The sequence below is a fragment of the Cupressus sempervirens genome, chromosome 4 (genome assembly GCF_028749045.1).
Source record: "Cupressus sempervirens isolate cs-2001-9-10 chromosome 4, ASM2874904v1, whole genome shotgun sequence".
NCBI lineage: Eukaryota > Viridiplantae > Streptophyta > Pinopsida > Cupressales > Cupressaceae > Cupressus > Cupressus sempervirens.
In genome coordinates, this window is record NC_143121.1 from 778,291,577 (window position 1) to 778,316,539 (window position 24,963).

At 37.1% G+C, this 24,963-nt stretch overlaps 1 protein-coding gene and 1 pseudogene across 1 annotated transcript; both read left to right on the top strand.

Annotated features, from left to right (window-relative positions):
* The first annotated feature begins 763 nt into the window (after positions 1–763).
* Positions 764–7,329, top strand: LOC149563701 (small ribosomal subunit protein uS7-like). The gene is made up of 4 exons (XM_089826841.1): positions 764–927; positions 6,263–6,534; positions 6,681–6,884; positions 7,014–7,329. The coding sequence occupies exons 1-4, from the start codon at positions 862–864 to the stop codon at positions 7,066–7,068; spliced, it is 597 nt and encodes a 198-aa protein (XP_089682967.1). The 5' UTR covers positions 764–861; the 3' UTR covers positions 7,069–7,329.
* A 5,174-nt stretch (positions 7,330–12,503) lies between these two features.
* On the top strand, positions 12,504–13,670 carry LOC149563702 (linoleate 9S-lipoxygenase 1 pseudogene; annotated as a pseudogene).
* Positions 13,671–24,963: the final 11,293 nt, after the last annotated feature.

The window sequence follows — 24,963 nt, forward strand, 5'->3', positions numbered from 1 at the left end:
TTTCACATAATGCCATTTCGTTTCTACCACCCCTTCATTGTAGAACCTACAAATTTTGTCCTTCCATTGTTCTTTAGGGATCTTCCATCTGCCAATTTCACTCCTCAAATGGTGTGATCCAGACCTCAATTGGGCGATTATAATTTTTGACTTTCCCTTGATCTCAACTCTTAAATACTATATGTCATCGTGTTCACATGTGAGGTTAAATTCTTTAACATTGTAAGCCTTTTTTCTGCTTAATTGATTTGTCCACATGGCAGACCTGATTTTTCTATAACCCATTTTTTTAAATTTCTAAGTTAGTTTTCGGGCAGTCTTAGTAGTCAACATTCCATTTGTTGAGCCATTTGACATTTTGTTTCTTCCACATCCTCTTTCGTCGATCGAGCTCCTCTCCAACCACCATCTTAGGCCAACGATGTACATCCATTTTATCCACTTTTTTTAGGTAACACAATAGTCGAATAATTGTTGAGGTCTCCATCAGAAGCATACCTAACTCTGCTAGTAGAATTTCATAGGGGATCGTTGACTTGATTTTGAGATTAGTGATAATGGAATATTTTTTGTATTTTTTCTATTTGACTTTATATAACTAGTAAGTATATTAGGTGGGCTCATCATAAGATGCACAAAAAAGAACAAATTGTTAAAGTTGGTTTAGTTGGAAGATTGGCCCATATACTATGTTTTAGCCTCGAGACTTAAAAAATCATCTCTCTATCTATCAATAAGGTCAGAAATAACTCATGAAATCGTTAGGGTTTACGTTATGGTGAGAGATTTATCGATTGTTTGATTCTCTTCATTTTGTTGGGAGAGAGAGACGAGTAGAGGGAGAGAGGCGGAACGGCAGCTATGGAGGCGACCTTACCACAGCCCGATGTTAAGCTGTTCAATCGCTGGACTTTCGAAGATGTGGAGGTACGGATTCAAATGCTTCTAACTAGTAGCATACCTGAAATTTGCATGGTGGTTGTCTATTTACTTGATATTATTGAATTGTACCTTTGGTATAATATTTTGTATGCGCTTGACAAATTTTGCCTTTGATATCTATGTGGTCCCTTCACTTCCTAGCTGGATGTACACTATCTTTTGTAAGATCGAAGGTATAAGTTTGCTATATATTTTCTCAGCTTGTGAAGAACCCTTGACATAGTTTAAACTATACTAGCCACGACCTTTGAACACACAGGTCATTAAATATGTGAAACACTCTTCCTTCCTAGTATTTGTTTCTGTGTTCTTTTGACTTTCCGATCAAGGATCCATTTTCTTTACCTTCTTATAGATCTAATAACTGTGATGAAACAATCTCTTCAGTTAATTTTGCCCTTACTCTTTTTATTTCTGCTATAATATTTTTCTTGAATAGTGTTTTACCCTTTTTAATTTGTCATCATCATATGATGCTTGTAGCACTGCCCTTGCAGCATATCGTCAAACCTCAAATGAGGACCGTTCTTTTAAAAACTTTAAAAGCTACAGCATCATTGGTGCTGGGAAAAAGTTCCCTTATTTAAGATCTATAATGCCGAAATAACCATCCTATATATTGAGAAACTTTCAATTAAAATTTAGAAAAAGTACAATTGTCCTTTCAGATAAAGTGAAATTCCTGAAACTCCTCATTGTTTTCGATCCATACTTTTATAAAGAACTGTCCTATGTATTCGCCATATTTGATCTCTAATGGCCGTGCACCTTCATCATCAAAGGCCAACAACAAGATAGGCCATAGCAAGAGGTGACAAGACATTATCATATATGCATTTTATGTAGCTTATACATGTAGTATAATTAAATCATATATTCTTGTGATTTTTGTGTAGTTTTTATCTATCTTAATCTAAGTTGCTGATGCTGATGTGCTGATGGGCCATCTTTTTTAGATCTGGATATATATATATATATATATATCAGTGAAATAAAGAGACTCACACCCCCTCCCAAGCCATGAAGTATCCGTCTACGAGACATCCCCGCACCAAGTACTTGAATTACCCAAGCACCCCCATTTCTGTCATTCTGCAACCATGCTGCCATTGGAATGGGTAATCAAATTTCTAATTGAATTATGATTTTTGAATGTTACTATGTTGAATGTTCAATAGTTCTAGTTCGTGGTTCAATTTTGCTATGTTCAAGTATTTTAATTTCGTATGTTATACTGAAACATCATTTTCATAACTAGCATTCAAGTTCTATATGTACCCTGCCCCATCCTCCCCTCATCGCTGTCCTGCAATTGAGACCCATTCTCCACCATCCCAGAAACTTGTTCGGTTGTCTCTCCCGACGCACCCCAATATTGGTGTTTCATTGATATAGATATGTATGCTATAATTTATATATGCAAAGAAATGCAAGAAATATACAAAAATAAATCATTTCATTGCATGATACTTCATTGATAGCTCAACTTCATAAACACAAAGTGACAAATACACAAATTGAAATAACTAATTAGTAAATTACTCAAATTTAAGATTCCAATCCGATTTGGATTACAAAATCAAAATTTTGTTCATGATCCAATGTTGATCAATCAAGAGTTAAAGCTCAAGGATGCCAAAATGGAGACCAAATGAGAAGAGAACCCAATTGCAAACCAAATGAGAAGTATGAACAATGAATAACCTCTTTTAGGGCCGTTTTAGGGTTTAGGAGCAAAACATAGCATATAATGAATTAAAAAACACAAAAAGCACATGCTGAAATTGAGTTTTCAAGTATTTTTGGCATTGAAAATGCCTCTTTGCTGCATGTGCTTCCTGGATATGCTCAACTGCTCCCAGGAAGCGCATCCCGGGCCTGTGGGTGTTTGGTGGTTGCATCCACCAAACACTCACATGCCCAGGATGCACTTCCTGCTCACATCCAGACAGAAGCCAAATGCATCTGCACCGACATTCAGAAAATTTAGGAGAGAATCGGTATCTAAGATCGTAATATACTACTTATAAAATTACAATGTAACACAAGGACTTGCACCCCCCTCCCAATCTTCGAAGTAACCGTCCCCGAGATGTCCCCACACTGGGTATTTGCGTACCCAAGTGTTCTCACCTCGGCCATCCTGTAACCATGCTGCCTGCCGCTAGAATGGGTACTTGGATTTCTGTTTGAATTTTGATTTTTGAATGTTACTATTCGGTATGTAATATGTTACTATGTTGAATGTTCAATGGTTCTAGTTCATGTTGCAATTTTGCTACGTTTAAGTATTTTAATTTGGTATGTTCTACTGGACATCATTTCATAACAAGCATTTCAAGTTCTATCTGTATACTATACAAAACCCCTCCCTGCCCCATCCTCTCCTTGCTGCCATCTTCTTGCCGTCCCTAAGATGAGGCCCATTTATCCCCCATCCTAGAAACTCGTCCCGGCATCCCAGCATCCAGCATCCAACGAACCCCGGTACTGGTGTTACATTGTAAAATGTAAATTTATAACAAATAACATATAATTAAAGAAAAATTATGTCATAGAGGGAGCCATACCTGATTATATATATGCGTAGCCTAAACAGGAAATTTATTAAGACTCCATGAAGCAAATAATTGGAAAATAGGGCAATTCTTTTACTTGTTTGTGGTCTTTGTCCAGTTTTTATATATATTATTTATAAGAAAAAGAATATGATTTGTGAAAAATGAAAATTTACAGTGATCTTGTAACCATAGAATCCTTGCAAAATAATGAGAAACTGTGAACATGTGTTTGTGGCATACAAATAATAATGCAGTTGCCGTCAAAATAGGTGATGCAGAAAAGTTGAAAACTTTGAGAGAATGCATTTATCAACCAAGCAGTATGAATAAATTTATGAGATAAATGATGACATACAAAACGTATTCATTGTTTAGACTCTAGACTGAGAATACGACAATAAAAAACTTAACTGGACATAACAACTATTTTTAAAAAAAAGACCAGGGCCATCAGTATTGCCATGGAGCCCCAAAACACAGAGTGCGTCAGTACAATGGGAGTTCATTGAATAGTATGGTGAACCTGACCTTAAAAAATATTTTTTTTGGCCAAATGATAGAAAAAAGAAATCTCTCGGCAATGGTTAACCAATCCAAATATTCCAGCTTGCCTCAGAACTTTACAGAAAGAAAGGGGCACAGAATATTTTCCAGTTAATGGTTAAGACTAAGTTGCCAGAATGGGTACGGTACGTTGGTATGGCAATTTTTTGGCAGGGGGTTTGGGTACATCTGGACCAAAAAAAAAATAAAAATCATAAATATATATGTATAAATGCATACAGTCTAAAAAATAGAATATTAGCCATTATGTTATCTACACCAGCCAACAAGTTAAAAAAACACATTAACATTAAATAATACAATATTAAACAATAAATAAAAAATTATTAATAATATAAATTATATTATCTATGCATTAAAAAACTTACAATTTGATTTTAAAATGTTTTCAAAACTTTAAAAACTTATAATATTATATAAATCTTCTATTATAAACATTATAGTATTTTAAAGTTCAATACTATTGTGATTCTAGATAAATTTAATACTATTTTAAAGTTTAATACTGTTATCATAAATATGCGTAATATTTTAAAGTTTAATACTATATTAAATTTTAACTATTATCCTAAATCATCTTAAATATTTTCGTAACATCTTCTTTTCCCAATTATCCTAAGTGTTTTTAAGTTACATATTTAATTTAATTTTTTAAAATCTTAAATTATCCTAAAAATCCCCGTTATCTAAATCAATTTAAAACTTAAATTGACTTAAGAACTTTTATAAAATTTCATAGCCATCGCACGCAGGTTGCTCTGTTGTCCCAGCTACCATTTTCCATAATGCAGACAGGGCGAACGTCTGCACTAATTTAGACATAGGTTGATCTGAAGATGACCGTCTGCAGTGGATTCGAACAGCTACCGTCTGCAATCACTACGGTTTGGGCCAGATAGAAATGAAAGAGGAGGGGCTTCAGCTGTGAGATTTTAGAGTTTTTGAATGTGAAAAGAGGTTTTATATAACACGTCACCCTCAAATTTATCAGAAAACAAATTTAAAATGCCACATCAACACCCAGATTTGAAGTCAGATAAAAACGTCTGAAAACAGTTTGTGAAAGTCACATACGATTCAGGCTTTGAAAAATCGAACTCTGTTTGGTTCCATGGTGATTTTCCAATGTATCCGATTCTGATACGTACCGTACCAGCATTTGAAGGAAATTTCTGAAGTACCGGTAACTGAGGGTTAAGAAATTTTAAAAATCATTGCTAACTGTTTCCAGCTAAACAATTAGTACCTAAGGTTTAAGGTTTAGCTTCTTTTCCATTCTGAAACAGACAAATCATCTGTTAATTCATCTATGGAACCTAAACATATCTGGCAGAGAGCACATGAAGATATATTCACTCAGTTTCCTGAATTCTCTGAGTGTGTAGAGGAGATCGGCACATCGAATACGTCCAAGCTGAGGCAGACAGTTTTCGCAAGGAAGGGAGAGCTTACCTGTTTCCTCATCCTGTCACCAAGAAATGAAACTATTTCAAATATGTTGAATTATTTTTTTGATAGATCATGAGAGCTCATCTGATCTTTATAGTACTAATTTATGCTGCTGCTTCTTTCGTCAAACCAAATATGCCCTGGCTAGAAGGCTAATGCTGCAATACAAGGATTTTAGCTCCACCCCGTTACAGCCCTATTATGATGTCAAGTTGTATCTCTATGGAATGAAAAACCTGACATGGGTATTATTGCCCTTTATTATTAGGCTTCTGTGTATGTTCCAAACTGTCCAACAAAAGTACATTTAGTCAGCATAATCATGGCTTTTAGAGATAAATCTGTTAGACTTGAGGTCTAAGAGTTTAAGTTAGAACATTATCACCAGAATTGCTATTCGAGTCCTAAATTACGGGCGTTGGGTAGTTTTGCTATATTTTTTAATATTTTGGTTTTTGAACAAAACTTTTACTGCAAATTTACTTTTTGATATTTGTATCAATGCATGGATATCAAATTTTGCCCTGGGCTCTTTGGAATCTGAAATATCTGTAATGTGTGTCATTGTTCCCAACTTCCCATATCCTTATTCATTCTGGTATGTGTAGTCTGGTCCTTAACTGCGAACAGTGAAACCTGAAACTGTAAATGTATCTGAATTGTGAATTGTTTAAATTGTCCTGTGTAACTATGCTCATTATTCTCTGGATTATAAGAGCTGAGAGTATGTGTATTTTGAATTGCAGGTTAGTGACTTTTCTCTACAAGATTACATAGCTGTTTCAGTACGAAAGCATGCAACATTTGTTCCACACACTGCTGGACGATATTCAGTTAAACGATTCCGAAAGGCACAATGCCCCATTGTTGAGCGGTTGACAAATTCACTGATGATGCATGGGCGCAATAATGGAAAGAAGTTGATGGCTGTGCGGATAGTAAAGCATGCCATGGAAATCATTCATTTGCTTACCGACCAGAACCCAATTCAGGTCATTGTTGATGCAATCATCAACAGGTAAATCTAATCTACTTACCGCTAAGAAATTTTTTAAATTTAACTGCACACTTTTCCTTTTATGTACACCTATTTTTTCCTTCCGTGGATTTTGGAGCAAACATCCAGTGGGTAGTTTTTTGAGTAAATCTCTGTAAGTTTAACAGTGGTCCAAGAGAAGATGCAACTCGGATTGGTTCTGCCGGTGTTGTAAGACGACAAGCAGTTGATATATCTCCCCTGAGACGTGTCAATCAGGCAATCTATCTTCTTACCACTGGTGCCCGGGAAAGTGCATTCCGAAATATCAAAACAATTGCTGAGTGTCTTGCTGATGAGCTCATCAATGCTGCCAAGGGATCGTCAAACAGGTCTGGTGTTATTTTTGCTTTGAATGATTGTTTTGATGTAGGTAGTGGTTAGGTTTGCTGCTATGTTTTCATATTTGCAATATTGAGTTGACAGGTGATAATGCAATAAAAAAATTTCCCTCTTTGCAGTTATGCAATTAAGAAGAAAGATGAGATTGAACGTGTTGCCAAGGCAAATCGTTGATCAGTTCCATGCATGTTGGCTTTTTTTTGGCAGCGATCTTCACTAAATTTGTTCCTGATTGTATGCCACTCATGGTTGCATCAGTTGTTTCAACTTTCAAGTTATAAACTTATAATAGTAATAGGATTGAATATAAAAATTAACAGATTTAAATGATTTCAGCTTTGCCACTTGAACATTTTTGGAAGTTTTGCTAGATCAAAAGGATATAATTTCTTTTCTGGAGAATTTAATTTAGCTTTGCTGGGATATTTTAATTTACAGGAGGCCTAGTAATTGTAAATTTTGTTTGGGAGTCTCTCTTTCTGTGCTCCAGTTCAAGTTTGTAATAGAAATGGAAATCTTGCATTTTGTGTTGTGGTGATTTGGTTGCGAGTCATGTTATGGTTCCCTAAGTGATTTTAAGATTCAGTCTATTGTTTTCTAGGAGTTATAAATGGTAATTTTTAATGTGTGATTGCAACACTGAAGTTTGGTTGGTTTGCTTCAGATTTAATGTGGTTGGTTATTTGAATTTCTCGTAATCTCCAACGAATTCATGCTTAGATGTGTTTTTTGGGTTGCTTAAAATTGTATTCAGTTTTAGTTGCCAGCATTTACAATAATTTTTTTGCCCATATAAAATATATTCTCAACTATTGGCCTCAGCCTCTCATATTACATTGGTGTTATCTGCGAATTGTATAAATGTTTAGGTTCAGATAATGCTTTTCATTGATCTATTTGACTTGATTGTTTATAATGATTGTCCAATCATCTGTATCTTTGAGATCATTATCTGATCTGCATTGAAAATACAGAAAGCTGGTCATTCTTCTGAAGATTTTCTGTACTCCCATTGTGCCATTGGTTTATTTTCATCCATTGTTGGTCGGATGTATTGCTAGGACTTCTACGATGGGTTTGTGAGAACTGTCTTTATTCTGACGCTTACCGATAGATCTTGCATGATTGTGTTTTTTGCATTGCTTAAAATTGCATTTGAGCTTAGTTGCCAATATAAGACATTCTCAACTATCAGCATCAGCCTTTTGTATTACATTGGTGCTATCGTTGTAGAATGCACTTTATTTATGTGTTTGACTTGATTGTTTATTGTGATTGTCCAATCATCTTTATGTTTGAGATCTTTATCTGACCTGCATCGAAAATGGCTGGAGGAAATATCACATTAGATTTTGTCGGATGCAGGAAGCTGGTCATTCTTTTGAAGATTTTCTGTACTCCCATTGTGCCATTAGTTTATTTTCTTCCATTATTTTTGGATGTTTTTGTTGTCGGTAAAATCCGTATTGTAGCCAACGGGTAGAATTAGTATCCATAAGTCCATTCGGACTTATGAATCATCATTGTAATTGGAATTGCATATATGCTTATATAAATAAAGTCTCTATTCTGTGTTACATTCTAATCCAATAATGTGATAAGTATTCATTTACCCTGTACGGTAATCATTTAGCGCCGTTGCTAGATGAGGCTAGGCAGGAGAAGCGTCAGCTACAGCAGGAGTCAGCAGCAAAGGAGGCAGAGATTGGAGAGATTGCCACGATGACGCAATCAGCCTTGGAAATTCAGATGGAGGCCGAAGCAGATTTGGAGACATGGACAAGGCAAGTGCGTGAGCTACGAGCAGAATTGAACGAGTTTAGAGTAAAGACGTCTACCACACCAGGGATGCGGCCTTAGTTGTGAACTTTGATGTAATTAGTGGTTTGAGTCTTTTTTTTGAGTTGCAATGTATAAGTTGTCTCTATTTATTATAGCCGATGGGTAGAATTGGTATCTGAAAGGTCACCCCTTCAGGAAGTATATGTACAAATGGACTTATGGATCATCTTTGTAATTGGAATTGCATATTTGATTATATGAATAAAGTCTCTGTTCTGTGTTACATTCTAATCCATTAATGTGATAAGTATCTGTTTACCCTGTATGGTAAACATTTGCTAGGATTTCTGGAACAGATGGGTTTATGAGAGCAGCTGTGTTTTTATTCTGCGATGTGCTCTGACAGATCTTGCACGATCTGTAGAGGGAATTTCACGGTAGGTATAATGGGAATTAATACACAGGAAGCTAGTCATTCTATTGAAGGTTTTCTGCACTTGCTGTGATGGCAATGATTTATTTCTTTCTGAATTGATGTTCTGGTACGACTTCTGGAATAAATGGTATTTAGAACTAGGATTTTTTTGGGTGCTGTTCACATTGGAAAGATGGAATATATGAAAAAGCCTTATTCTTGGCCCATGCAAATGATATTGAGCTGTATGTTTATGTCTATCACGTCTCTATTTTTGAGGGCTCTTGTAGCTAGTGAGCTGTGTAGGGGTGCATAATTGGTGCTGAAAGTGGTTTATAAGGTTACTAGCTCTGTTTAGGTAATTTTCGAATGGTAGGTTTTGGAGCTATATTTTAATATTTTCATCTCATGTGCTACTATGTTTAACTATTCCAGTGGTGTTGCTCGGTAGTCTGTTATTCAGAAGATTCTGTGAATATCTGCAAGTTATTTTTTAATTAAGTGTATCAAATCTTCACAACTGCTGTGCAATTTTATGGAACTATATTCAAGTGGTGTTGCATGTTATGTTGCTTGAGATTATATTGTGCCATTTGAATGAGGATGGAGTAAAGATAAAGGGGTGGTTGTGTGGGAGTTGGTGGGCTTCATACGGTAAAGCCTCTCCTAATGTTTGGAACAGATGTGTTGCTTGGACATGCTCTGTTTGCATGTATGTTTTGTCGACACTTAATATGTGGTTATGTTGAGGCAGCAACATAGCCGTATGACCAATTGGGATATGAAATTGGGGAAGGTCTTGGCAATCATAATTTTCACGGCTATGTAAGGCTTAATGAGCAAGAGTTGGCAACTGTACACAAGTGCTATATGGAGCTTGAAGCTGCATGATCTTATATGGTTTGAAAGGCTAGTTAAGAGGGCCTGACTTTTCGAATGGTAGGTTTTGGAGCTATGTTTTAATATTTTCATCTCATGTGCTATTATGTTTAACTATTCCAGTGGTGTTGCTTGGTAGTCTGTTATTCAGAAGATTCTGTGAATATCTGCAAGTTCTTTTTTAATTAAGTGTATCAAATCTTCACAACTGCTGTGCAATTTTATGGAACTATATTCCAGTGGTGTTGCATTTTATGTTGCTTGAGATTATATTGTGCCATTTGAATGAGGATGGAGTAAAGATAAAGGGGTGGTTGTGTGGGAGTTGGTGGGCTTCATACAGTAAAGCCTCTCCTAATGTTTGGAACAGATGTGTTGCTTGGACATGCTCTGTTTGCATGTATGTTTTGTGGACACTTAATATGTGGTTATGTTGAGGTAGCAACATAGCCGTATGACCAATTGGGATATGAAATTGGGGAAGGTCTTGGCAATCATAATTTTCACGGCTATGTAAGGCTTAATGAGCAAGAGTTGGCAACTGTACACAAGTGCTATGTGGAGCTTTAAGCTGCATGATCTTATATGGTTTGAAAGGCTAGTTAAGAGGGCCTGACTTTCTGCAAAGCTATTTTTGTTTTGTTTTTAGAAGTCTACTCTCAGAATGTGATGTACAGGTCAATTTTTGTAAGTTTTGTTTGATTCCTTGCATCTGTTGCCTTCTACTGGGTTTTTGGTTAAGGTGTCGATTTTCCAGTGAACTAGCACGTTGGTATTTTGCTTGTGTTGATTGGCCCAACCTCTGGGGTGGGAGATGCTTCTTTTTCTTTTTGAAGTCTTAATGCTCAGATTACTGTTTAAACAACCAAGTCCAGCAGATTAATTCTTCTGTACTGTATATCTTTTGAAGAGTTTTCTCTGTTCATTCATTTATGCCCAATCCTTTGTAAGGGTAGAGAATTTGTTCGGGTTATTACAATTTGGACTACTAAAATCGCCCAATCATCTCATCCTTTTCTGGTGCTTTTATGTGAAAAGAGTTGAGAGTCATTTAGAAGTAATTTAAAATTTTGGAGGGACTGCGTTTTAACTAGCCTTAGAAAATTGTATTTCCACAATAAATTGAACATCTTTATTTTTTAAACTTCTATAGTTGTGCATCAAATTCTTAAATCTTCCTTGCCTTGTATAATATGTTTTTATTTACGGTACATGGCTGTAAAACTAACTCCACAGTTTTTGACATAATTGGTGCCTGTACTAAGTATAATAAGAGCATTTGTGAAGATTATCATTTTATATTCAGTGTGTCTTTTGACTGTATAAGGAACTGAATGATACATGTTTGTAATGCTGCTAGTTTTACTTAATCTGCAAATTTATTTTGGTATTTTCATGAAATTCACACGAAAGTCTGTAGGACATTTTACTTTAAATGAACGTTGGTCTACATCTCTTATAAAACTCCTTTCCTAGGGCTACGTGAACTGTATTGTTCTTTGCTTACAATTTCTTAGGCCATCGAGGAAAACAAACTGTTCATATTGGATCACCACGATACCTTCATGCCATGTCTCAATTGGATAAATGCTGTCTACTAAGGTCTATGCTTCTCGCACTACTCTGTTCCTCTGCAAGGATGACGTTTTGAAGCCAGTTGCAATAGAACTGAGCCTGCCATCAGGGTTGAGAAGGGTGTTTACTCATGCAGAGGAAGGGGTATCTGGAGCACTCTGACAGCTTGCTAAAGCTCATGTCACAGTTAACGATTCTGGATACTGCAAATTGATCAGCAATTGGTAAAGCATATTCCTCCGTTTTTGGGTTTTCCTGAAATCTCAAGGAACATAAAAAGATATATCAATACTACAAAAGTGTGTGTTAGGACCATATCTTGGACTGTGGCAGATTGAACATCATTGTTAATGGTAAATACTCCTGGATGACTTTTGTTTTATTGGTGATCTCAGTCATTGAAGAAGACATCCAAAAATCTTGATTTGTGATTTTTTTGGTTTTGGGTTTTCATGCTGAGGACAGTCATAGAACCATTTATAATCGCCACAAACAGAAACCTGAGCACCCCACATCCCCTCCATAAGCTACTTAACTCCACATTTTCATGACACAATGAACATAAATGCTCAGGCTTGCCATATTCTCATAAATACGGGAGGAATACTTAAAAGAACAGTATTTCCACAGAAGTATGCCACTGAAATGTCTGCTGTAGTTTACAAAAACTGGAGATTTGACAAAGAGAGCTCGACTGCTGATCCTTCTTAAAAGGTACCAAGTTCTGTGTATTTCAGTTTCTCTGACTTTATATATTTAAATTTCCCAATCCATAAATTTGGAATCGAAAAGGGGAATGGCTGTAGTAGATGGATCAGCTCCCCATGGGTGGAGACGTGATTGAAGATTACCCTTATGCTGTGGATGGATTAGATATATGATCTGTAATAAAGAAATGAGTGTGTATCTACTACAACGATGAACTTGTAAGAGGTGACACAGCTTCAGGTATGGTAGCATGAAATTCAAAATGCTGGTCATGCAGATAAAAAGGATACATGGTGGGTACAAGATGGAGACTGTGGCAGTGCTTGAGAAAACATTAACAATAATCGTATGGTTGGCTTCAGCTCTTCATGCTGCAACCAGTTGTGGACAGTATGCTTATTCTGGGTACATTCCCAACAGGCCTGCTGTCGGCAGAAGGTTCATTCCTGAGGAAGGATCTCAAGATTTTGCCGAGCTTGCTAAGAATCCAGATATGTTTTTCTTGAAAACTATTTCCAGTCAATTCCAAACTACTCTTGGCATTGGGCTGATTGAGATATTGTCTAGACATCCTACAGATGGAGTGTATTTGAGGGGGAGAGACATGTGATTGAAGATTACCCTTATGCTGTGGATGGATTAGATATATGATCTGTAATACAGGAATGGGTTGGGGAGTGTGTATTTACTACAACGATGAACTTGTAAGAGGTGACACTGCTTCAGGCGTGGTGGCATGAAATTCAAAATGCTGGTCATGCAGGTAAAAAGGAGACATGGTGGGTACAAGATGGAGACCATGGCAGTGCTTGAGAAAACATTAACAATAATCATATGGTTGGCTTCAGCTCTTCTTGCTGCAACCAATTTTGGACAGTATGCTTATTCTGGGTACATTCCCAACAGACCTGCTGTCGGCAGAACGTACATCCCTGAGGAACGATCTCAAGATTTTGCCGAATCCAGATTTTTTTTCTTGAAAACTATTTTCAGTCAATTCCAAACTACTCTGGGCGTTGGGCTGATTGAGATATTGTCTAGACATCCTACAGATGGAGTGTATTTGAGGCAGAGAGAACAGAGGATTCGACTGACGATGAGCGGGTAATGGAAGCATTTGAAAGCTTTAGTAGGGAGTTGAGAGAAAGAGAGGAAAGTATAAGTAAGACGAATGCAGATGGAAGACAAGAGAACAGGTTAGGGGCCTGTAAAGGTACCATATACATTGCTGTATCCAAGTACTTTGGATTCTAGCAGGCAGGAAGGATCTATGGGAATGTGTTGAGTTCAGGTTGACTTATGATGATAGGCAATAATTTATATATTATATAGCTTTTTCATCAATTGTAATTTGAGGGTTTGTTGTATACAAGAGTTGCAATACAATGTTATCTGAGTCTGTTTTTGTTTAGGGAAATGGTTGCTTTCTATGCTTGGGGCTTTGAAGCTTCTCATTTTCTGACTCTTTTTAAGCTTTCGAAGTTTTGATAGAGTATGAGATGAAATAGAATACTTGTTTAGCTTGTTTGTCAGTGCATGCCTCTAATTGCAACTGTAGAAGAGATGCACAAGAACTTGTAAAAGAATTCAGATTTGGTGTACTCATCCAAAAACTTAATTCTTTCCCCTTTGTTGGACACTGTGATAAATGTAAAGTGAAGGTTTGAATGTGTTTTTGAGATGGCTTTTGAAAACTTAAAGAGTACTACCTGCTTTCTTGGATCATTAGTGTTGGCTATTTTTGCCCCCATTCAATCCATCACATATAATCGATCCAAGAAATCTTCAATGGGCTGGATTATTTGTAGAGGGTTAACATGCTAAAATCTACGACTAATATTCATGTTATCCACAGTTCGCTATTTTGTAGAGTTACATTTCTGCCCTTTGCGAAATAGCAAAACCTTCTTACTTTAACCATTTTTTGCTATTTTACAATGCTTCCTTTTGCCCTCTTGCGAAATATCTCATGTCGTCGGATTTAAAGCTTTTCTTCATCAATGATTGTGTTTTAATCACTCATTGGGGTTCTTTTTTCTGCATTTGGGCTGTCCATTCAAATGTAAAGGTCTACATCGACGGCCCACCACTTTTTGGGGCAAATCAGATCTTTTTCACATGGGTTAACTCTACGGGTGTACGTAGGTGGGTTAACACAGCGTGTTATCCCTTCCTACATTTATTAACAGTGGTGTGATTTGATCTCTAGCATCCAACACATGACTTCAAGGCCGGTTCTTTAATGTTGGGCAACTTTTTGGGCCTTGTTGCTCAACGCCAATGTATCTCCATGCCTCCCTATTGCTTGTAAGGATCAAATCTGTTAGATTTATCCTTCCATTTGTTGGATGCATTATTTGGCCTTTTCTTGTCACTTCCATGAGCAAGTTGCATTTCAAGATTAGATTTTCTTTCTGATATTCAGTTATGCTTTTTTCTATAACTCAACTTCACCGTGGTTGGAGTTTGAACTTCAAGAATACATTTGAGTTATGCTTGAACTTTTTAAAAAACAAAGTTGTAAATATTTTTTGGGTTCTTTGTTTTGCATTTTGCAGCAATAGTATGCTCTATATTTGTAAATCCCTTTGCCTTGCAGTAATGAAATAGTGTTTCCTACCTCTTCTTGCCATTCATTAGTATGTGCATGTATCTTGCCTCACTTTGAGTATTTCTTTTTTATTTTCCTAATTGTATGTTGTGTTTTAACCTGTTGAGAAATGTTTATTTCTTTTCAGCATTTTCATCAATTCCAACTTACATATGGTTGTTGGAAGGTAAAATAGAGTTGAGGTGTATTTTGGTGTTTCATTGATGAGTAGTCCATCAATAGGCAAAGCTAGTAACCAAAGTTCAGTCTGGTGCATCACCCCCTTTCCCTTTCAACATTTTAAATTTATGCAATCTCTCTCCCATTTCCCTCAAGGCACTAGTTTAGATGCATCTTGACTGTAAGGAAGCCAACTTTCATCGGAAATTCAACCTTAGAACATAAGTTCCACACTTGTAGGTTGTTTTTATGTTACACAAGGTTGCTTGAGGGTCACACTTCAAGCAAGGGTGCAAACTTACGTATCAACAATCAACATGGAAAGGGTATTATTATTTTCTATCATTACATATCTACTAGCATTGTCTACAATATAAACAGTAAATGTCATTAGTGTCCCCTGCTAAAATTAGAGCCTAGAAAATAATGAAGATAACCAACAATAAGAAAGATATAAAACTTAAATAAAGACCCCAGAAATATCTTGGGGAAGCTTTTTGAGAATGAAGGGAAAAATCCAACTACAACACAAATATATCAATATTGGTAGTGAAATGAAAAGTGTATAATATCTTTTGGAAGCTACGAATATATAACAATAGGAGAGACTCTTCACATTATAATCAAAGGTTTCTTGAGATTCCCATAACTTCTATAACTCTTCGAATATTCATGCTTCAATGCATGTGAATGACACATGTCATTTACATTTAATATTACAAATTAAACTTAAGTGTCTTTTTTAGTTGAACGTAATAATAATGATAATAACGTTCATATTTTCAGAGATAAAGATCTCTATTGTGGCTACCATCTTCAATATTCCCTCTTAGCCAGAGAGATTTTTAGCTGAACAATTACACAAGACTGCAACCAAAATGTTAATGATGAAATCTCATCCCATATATTTTGTAAGATTCATGAAAACCTATAACAATCAATCACATTTATGGAATTGCTCAACATGAAACATTGTAACAATTAATCACATTCATGGAATCACTCAACATGAAACGTTGAAACAATTAATCACATTTATGGAATCGTTCAACATGAAACACTGTAACAATTAATCACATTCATGGAATCACTCAACATGAAACATTGAAACAATTAATCACATTCATGGAATCGCTCAACATGAAACATTGCAACAATTAATCACATTCATGGAATCACTCAACATGAAAAGATTTGCAAGACTTACAGCTAAGCCTTTATTTACGGACTCTCTCAACATGAACTATCATGGAATCTCTCAATATGACATCCAACTCCCATCACAAAATCTCTCAACGTGATGACATCATGGACTCTCTCAACATGGTGTTCACTATCGCATAGTGAAAGAGTTATCATAGTTGATCTTACAATCTCATTTATTCACATAAGAATAGAAATAGGTATAACAAAAGCAAGACTTAGTTCTATTTAAGTTTCAAATTTTACAAATACCACAAGCATCACAATCATATGTGAGAAAAGTGGGGATTCCATAAGTACTCCCTCTTAATTATGTAACCTTCCTCTGAAGCTAAAATATCTCCTTTTTAATCATTGCTTTTCTCCTGCAATGAAAGTAGATATTAATGACAATTCTAATAGGAATCAATATTAGAATATTCACTATTCTTAGTGAAATGACAACTCAAAAATGAGTTGCAAGAAAACACCATGCATGTCATCAAGAGATATTATAATCCTAAAAGAATAATTTGAGCAATTTTTCTTTCAGCTAGGACAACCCTCTCATTGCTAAAAATGATTTCCTCAAGTGTCCATCTTTAAAAGATCAAAATCAAAGGTCACAAAACTCAGAGTTTTATACAAAAATGCTCATAAACTACTCCTCAATATTTGATCATTTTAAAATTTGAAGTTTGTAATCAAATATCACAAAAGAGTATGTAGGAAACTTCCCTTGAATGCTTAAATCTCCCTCTAAAGCTCAACATCTCCCCTCGAGCTATAACTCAAATCTTGATGCACCCCGCAATCAAAAATTTAAACATACTTCTCAAATATAAAAGTTAGAATACTTATCTATTTGAAGAATAATCATCTTGATCATGCATGCAACCATATATAACACTATATGTAACCATTACACATAACTTAAGATTGGATTAGAGAATCAATGTTTTAAAAAAATGAAAACTTATCTCTTGATTTCTTAGAGTATATTTCCATATCTTTCTCCAGTTGTATCATAATCACGCAATATTTGTCCACATTATTTATCTCCTGTAGCTTCAGAGTGACCGGCTCTTTCTTATATATAGCAAACAAGTCCAACTTAATCTTGAATATGCATTTGTTTGTTGAATCATCACACAACACAATATCTTTCCATTCCTCGGCAGTGACATCCTCGACTACAAGATCAACACTGCCAACTTGCAATTTATTTTCATCTTTCGACAAATAATCTAAATCATCCTTCCTCACATAAATAAGATTAATACTATCAAAGAATTTAGATAATGGAAACCCCATGACGATTATGCTAAAATCGACAGACTTGAATTTGTCCAAGTGCCGCCTCAAGAAAATGGACAAAATTCCCGATAAACGTCTTTCATATTGAGCGCAAATAGGAGAAATGATGATTAACGAGAGGAACTCTCCGTGTTCTGTAAGGCATGTTGTCGATGAGATAAAGATCATATATCAATCATGATGATGCTCTTCCAACAACCAAATCTATGATGCAGAGGAGGAAGAACCCAAACTCATGGACCTTTGTTTGGTATTCCGGCCATTGACGTTACATACTTTTTTTTGCATAAAAGATCAAGTCTCGCACTAGATTTCCCTCCACCGATTCAGAAGAATTAAACATAAAAGACAGAGAAATAAATGAGAGAACCATCGTGGATCATAAAGGACGGTGATAACATGGCAAGATTATAGACAAGAGCCAATGCTTATTACAACACCTCTAGAGAAGGAGTGGTATAAACAAAACAAGATGCAAAAAGCGATAAAATACAAATTTAATATCACTAGGAATGATTAAAAAAATAAAAATAAATGATACTACCTGATCAAGCATGCAGTCGTTGCAATCAAAATTTAACCTTCATGACGATGCCTCCTCATCAACAGATATAGTTGTCTCCGAAAATGAATGAAAATATCCACTCCAAGCATTATGATCACAAACCGCTCTAGCTGTTATCACTTATCTCCGGAAATGAATGAATCCAAGACTTTTTGCTTTTCGTAATGAATCACTAGGCATGGTGATCTGAACAATAGATGACTCTTTATGTCCCATGGAGACTACCGTTACCACGGGAAGAAGCCACTTATGCCAAAACCAAGGAGAAATAATATTGCCGATGAATGTCAGGAGTCCATAAATTTTCCCAGACACAATGCAATAGAAATATCATCTCTGATTCTCCACCAGAAATCACAGCAGATTCTGTTTAAAGACCCCTAATGCAAAACATCAAAAATTGCATAGGACTTCATGATCCGCTTGAAGATGGATTCCAAACAATGACTCGGCCAAAAGAAGATGCAAACATAAGAATGATTTTGATGATTACATCGATAGTGAAACCGAAGTTATAATTTTATTACTGTTATCAACTTGGCTCTGATACCATGTTAAAACTAGAGCCCAGAAAATAATGAAGATAACCAGCAATAAGAAAGATATAAAACTAAAACAAAGACACCAGAAATATCCTGGAAAAACCCTTCGAGAATGAAGGGAAAAACCTAGCCACACAACACAAATATATCAATATTGATAGTGAAATGAAAAGTGTACAATATCCTTTGGAAGCTACGAATATATAAGAATAGGAGAGACTCTTCACATTATAACCGACTTCGAATATTCATGCCACAATGCATGTGAATGACACATGTCATTTATATTTAATATTACAAATTAAACTTAAGTGTCCTTTTCAACTAAACGTAATAATAACGATAATAACGTTCATATCTCCAGAGATAAAGATCTCTATCACAGCTACCATCTTCAACATCCCCCCCCGCCTCCCCCCTCCCCACCCCTATAAAACCCTTATTGGTATTTGGTTCCTCAACACGCATGTAGTGTGAAGAGATGGCGAAGCAAGACAATCACATAGCTTTGCCCTCTATTTTGCATTGCAATACTTCAAGTTCGTTTAGTTTTCCTAGATTAATCTCATGACTGTTCCATTCACTCTGTATTTTGGGTACCCTTATTGGTATTCAGTTTTTCAACATGCATGTAGTGTGAAGAGATGGTGAAGCAAGACAATCACAGAGCTCTGCCCTCTATTTTGCATTGCAATGCTTCAAGTAAGTTCAACTTTCATGGATTAATCTCATGACTCTTCCATTCACCGTGTATTTTGGGTACCCATTATTTCTTGATATTTTGCTTGGACTATATTTTTTTCTGCAACCAATCTTGCCTAGATAACTGTTTTCATTGTTGCCTGTAGTGCCCTTGCGTGTGTCCACACCTATGGTGCTGATCTAATTGAAAGTCGAAATGATGATTATATGGTGTAATCTCGAATAGCCTTTGTATCAACATGTCCACCTATATTTGACTATTGGGTTGCACTGAGAGTTTGCAAGTGGTTCCACCATTCTATAATCATTTGACACTTCTTACTTTGTGTAGCTTGTACTACAAGTGTAGGGTTGGGGGAGTGGTTCATCAAGAAGAAAGAATTTTTTTTCTTCTTTCAAGATTACCAGTATTGTGCAAGGGAGAGAATTCGCGTCTCCGACATGTAAGGTCCACAAGGTGCCATTTCCTATTAACTGTTTTCATGATCTAACCCAATCAATTTAGGAGTGGCACTCAAGTGCTCTTTTGAAAGATCAAAGATTTTTAGTTTTTTATTTGCAAATGATTTCTATCTTGTTTATTTGATTTCTTGTAGACAGGGCGAGTCCCATTTTGTGCCTTATTTTTTTTTTGATCCAAGGGTATCCCTGCAACCCAGCCCAATGCCTAGTGGCCTAAGGCAAGCTAGGGTGAGACTAATCCCTAGGGGATGCACCTACATACCTGTAGAACCAGTGCATCATTGAAGCAAGCCACGAAATTTGAACCCAAGACCATGGGGAACTACCCACAACCTTAACCTCCTTTGCTGACTAGATTGGCTTTGGGACGAACCCCCCTTTTGTGCCTTGTTACAACATGTTGTGTTCTTCATACCCATTGCACATTCTTAGCCAATCTGTTAAATTAAACCAATGATGATGTTTGGGCATTGTTAAAAGAAATATATATTGAGTTTAGTGTGCCTATGAAGACACTTATAATGAAAAAAAAAAGTTGCCAATTTTCATTAATGTTTTTCATTTGAGTTTCTTGATTCATATTTCATTCAAAGTCATGCATCATATGTAGTGCCAATAATGATAAATCCCTTGTAGGTGATATTGATTAGACTTTAGGGGAATGATTTAAGACCTTCCCTAGTTGTGATATTGCTATCAAATTTACTTGTGTAGATTTTTGAGTCAAGCTCATTGACCCTTGTTTTATCAGTAGTGATTCACACCTAAATCCATCTCTCATGAGAATAAATGGAACACTTAGCACTCGTTGGATCTAGGTGATGCTCACAGAACCCATGTTTCATGAGCAGTGATTCACACATGAATCCATCTCTCTCGAGAATAAATGGAACACTAAGCACTCATTGGATCTAGGTGATGCTCACAAAACCAATGAGCATAAGTTTTGTGAGCATCAACTAGATCGAATGAGTGGTTAGTGTTCCATTTATTCTCACGTGAGATGGATTCATGTGTGAATCACTGCTCATGAAACATGAGTCAATGAGTTTGACTCAAAATCTACATAGTTAAACACTAAAAGAGGGGTAAAATTTTTATTGAATATCAAAGAGAGCTGAACAACACAAGAAATAAAGAGAACTACATAGCTTTATCTTGGTCCACAAGTTGAACCAACATCTGAGATAAATCAAGGGGAAGCATCCTATGATCAAGAATATTCCAAGCCGGCCCCTGCTTAGAGGCCCATTTAGCCAAACAATCAGCCACACTGTTCCACTCACGAGGGATATGCATAAAAGGTACAGAATCCAGAGAATTACATAACTGAATGATCTGCTGAATAACCAGAGCCAAATGTCAATCCACATGCACAAGGTTCCTATTATGCAATAAGTTCACAACCACCTGCGAGTCAGTCTCACAGATGATTCTTTTCTAGCCACATTGACAACACTGTTGCACTGCAACCAAGATAGCCAGGGCTTCCATGAGGTTATTAGTATGTTAACCCTTGTATATAGAAAATAGAAACTAAATATCACCAGAACTATCACGCCCAACTCCCCCAATACCAGCCGGACCAGGATTTCCTCGAGAAGAACCATCAGTGTTGATTTTAAGAGTGCCCACCTCAGGAGGAGACCAATGTCCTTGACGATTAACACGCTGAGTGTTGCTTAGCTCTATTCCCAAAGCGGGTGTGGGGGATCGAGGGAGAGCAACCCTGAAGAGGAAAGAAGAGGCGAGAGTAAATACCAACATCAGTAGGATCCAAACCCCCACCGATGTCACATTTAGCTAGGAGTGTTTCTTGAAGGCAATTAACAATTTTCCACCACAGGTGCCTGATCTCAAACTGCAAATCATGAAAGATCCTCCTATTCCTCTCAAGCCAAACATGCCATAAAATAAGGGAAGGGCCGATAGTCCAAGCAACCTGAAGAAAAGAAGTCTTGGAAGGGGAATGGCCCAAGTGGTCCTAGAATTTAGACAAAGAGGAAACATGCCAACATGTGCATCTCCACACACTCCACTAGAAGTGCCAAATCTGTTTGGCAAAGGGGCATTGGAAAAAAAGGTGAGAAACAATCTCTTCACTGTTGCGGCAGAGAACACAGATGGAAGGCCCCTGGAAGCCTCACTTACAAAGATTATCCCAAGTGAGACAACGATTGTAAACCAAAATCCAGAGGAAAAAGTTACACTTAGGCCATAAAAAACTATTCTAAACTTTCTTCCACCAAGAGACCTCCACCTCACCAAAAAGCTGCTTCGTCAACGCAAGGTACTCAGAAGAAACAAAATACTTGCCAGAAGAAGCACCTCCCTAAGATAAAACATCAGGTTCCTGCAATGAGCTGCACTCCCTAGAAGCCAATATCTGAGATAGTTCCAACTAATCTCCCAGTGAGCCACCCACAGGCCAATCAGAAGAATTCTTCCATCTATAACCCACAGCAAGGCCCAGGTTACAAGCCTCCTTATAATGAGCCACCTTATTCCATCTAGCAGAAAGGAAAGAATCACAAAGAGCCTGCAAGTGAGGATGAGAGGATAGGAGAGGAGGATGCCCATTCCAAGAATCACTCCAAAATAGAGCCTCAATGCCTCTGTTGCAGATCCAAAATAAACTTCTCTTCACTAGGTGAGCACCAATCTTGAGGGTATTCCACACCATAGAGCCTCTTACCTCAAGAGAAAACCTAGAAATATCTGAAGGTTCTACAGCAGGTAAATACTTGTGTGATAGGATACGGACCCAAAGCTGAGACTAGCTAGTACACCAATGCCAATAGAGCTTGGCAACAAGAGCTTGTCTGCACAAGATAGCAGACTGAAGGCCAAGGCCTCCTTCCTTTTTTGGCCTACAATAGTATCCCAATTGATGAGGCTCCATTTGGTATGTTGAAAATTACCACTCCAAAGAAATTGACGAGAAAGGGCATCAAATTCCTTAAGAAAATACACTGGGGCAGCCTAAACCATGCTTCTGTATATGGGAAGAGCCTGAATAACAGATTGAAGGAGTGTCACCCTACCAGCAGTAGAAAGCCACCTGGGAGTCCAATGATTGACCCTTTGTCGAAGTTTGTCAAGCAAGCTTTGCCAGAAAAGCCTAGGCTGTCTACCCACCACAATAGGGACCCCCAAGTAAGTTAGAGGGAGAGACACAATTTGAAATCTCAGGATATTAGCAATCCTCCACTGGATCGGCTCAGGAGTGTTGAAGAAAAAAATAGAGGACTTGTGGTCATTAATTTTCTGCCCAGAGATAGCCAAATAAGTATCCAAGGTGAGCCTAAAGGCTTTAGCTTCCTGAATCCGAGCTCTCCCAGCAAGAGTAGTATCATCAAAAAATTGGAGGTGAGAAAGAGCAGGCAAACCATTTCCCCATTGCCATCCTTGAATCAAATTTTGGGAAACATGAAACTTGATAAGTCTACCAAGTCCCTCAGCCATAATGATAAACAAATAAGGAGAGATGGGATCCCCCTGCCGAAGACCTCTAGAAGCTCCAAAAAGCTCTGGCGGTTCACCATTAAGAAGGACCGAGAAGGAAGGAGTAGTAACACAACTAAGAACCCATTTAACCCAGTCTTGAATGAAGCCAAACGCTAGAAGAACTTTCCGCAAGAAATCCCAATTGACTCTGTCATAAGCCTTAGCCATATCAAGCTTAATAAACATAGCACGTTCCTTGGAAGTACACATAGAGTTAATAGCTTCAGAAGCAATAACCACCCCATCCAAAATTTGATTTCTTGCCACAAAACCCCCTTGTTCCTCAAAGATAACCATGGGAAGGAAAACTTTAAGCCTCTTTACTAGGAACTTAGTGATGATTTTATAGACCACATTACAAAGAGCAATGGGCCTAAAAAAGTCTAGCTGATTAGCCTCTTCTTTCTTCAAAATAAGGACTAAGAAAGTAGCATTCAAGGCCCGAAGCATTTCTTTGTTGGAAAAGGACTCTGAACCACATCCAAAAGGTCATGATTGATAATATCCCAAAATTCTTGAAAGAATTCAATAGGGAAGCCATTCGGCCCCAGAGCTTTTCCCATCCGCAAGCCAAAGACCACCCCTTCCAAGTCAGACATACTAATTGGCCTCATAAGAGAATCATTCATCTCACTGGTCACAATAGAGGGAATACAAGACAAGATAGTATTCTCCTCAATTTCTATTGGAGGTAAATCATCTGAAAAGAGAGCAGAGTAAAACTGAATAGCTTCCTTGTAAATAGCTTGAGAAGAAGTTAGATGCGTCCCATTAGAAGTAATCAAAGAAGAAATATAACTCCTGTTATGTCGAGCCTGCACAGATTTATGAAAAAATGTAGTGTTCTTGTCCCCTTCCTGAAGCCAATCAACTCGAGCCTTCTGTTTCCAATAAATTTCTTCTCTAAGATCCCACTCAGCTAAATCAGTAGAAGCTTGGGATTCTGCAATGCCGAGAGCTTCTGAAAAACCCAGATCCCGAATCTGCCTGGTAATAACATCAAGACAATCCTGAGCCCTCTTCTTCATAATATGGAGATTACCAAAGCAATTCCTGTTCTAATGCTTCAACTTCCTTTTAGCATATTGAAGTTTTTTAGAGAAGGAGAACAGAGCAGTGCCATAGGTAGGGCCTCCCTGTCTCCACCAGTGAACCATTAAGTCATGAAGAGAAGAGTCTCGAAGCCACATCAGCTGGAACTTAAAGGGAGGCTTCTTGGGGACAACAACATAACTAGCTGTGAGCTTAATAGGCCAGTGGTAAGAACCTCTCCAATCAAGAATTTCAGAAGAGAGCGAAAGAGATCCATAGTTCCAAAAACAAGAAACAAGGAACCTGTCCAAGCGTTCTGAGATAACATCATTACCAGCCCTTCGATTGTTCCAAGTGAAGAGCCCATTGAGAGGTTTGAAATCAGAGAGATCTAAAAGATCAATATTTTGTCGAAGAAGCTCAAAAGAAGGACCCAAGTGGGCCAACCCACCCCTCTTCTCCTCCAGACTGAGAACAGAGTTAAAGTCTCCATCCACAATCCAAGGCAAGAAAGGATGACAGCTTCTGACATGCCTAATATGATCCCAGAGCTTAATCTTGCCAAGGAGATCAATAGGAGCATACACATTAGTAACAAGAATCAGCTCTCCAGTTTCTAGAGAGGAAGCAA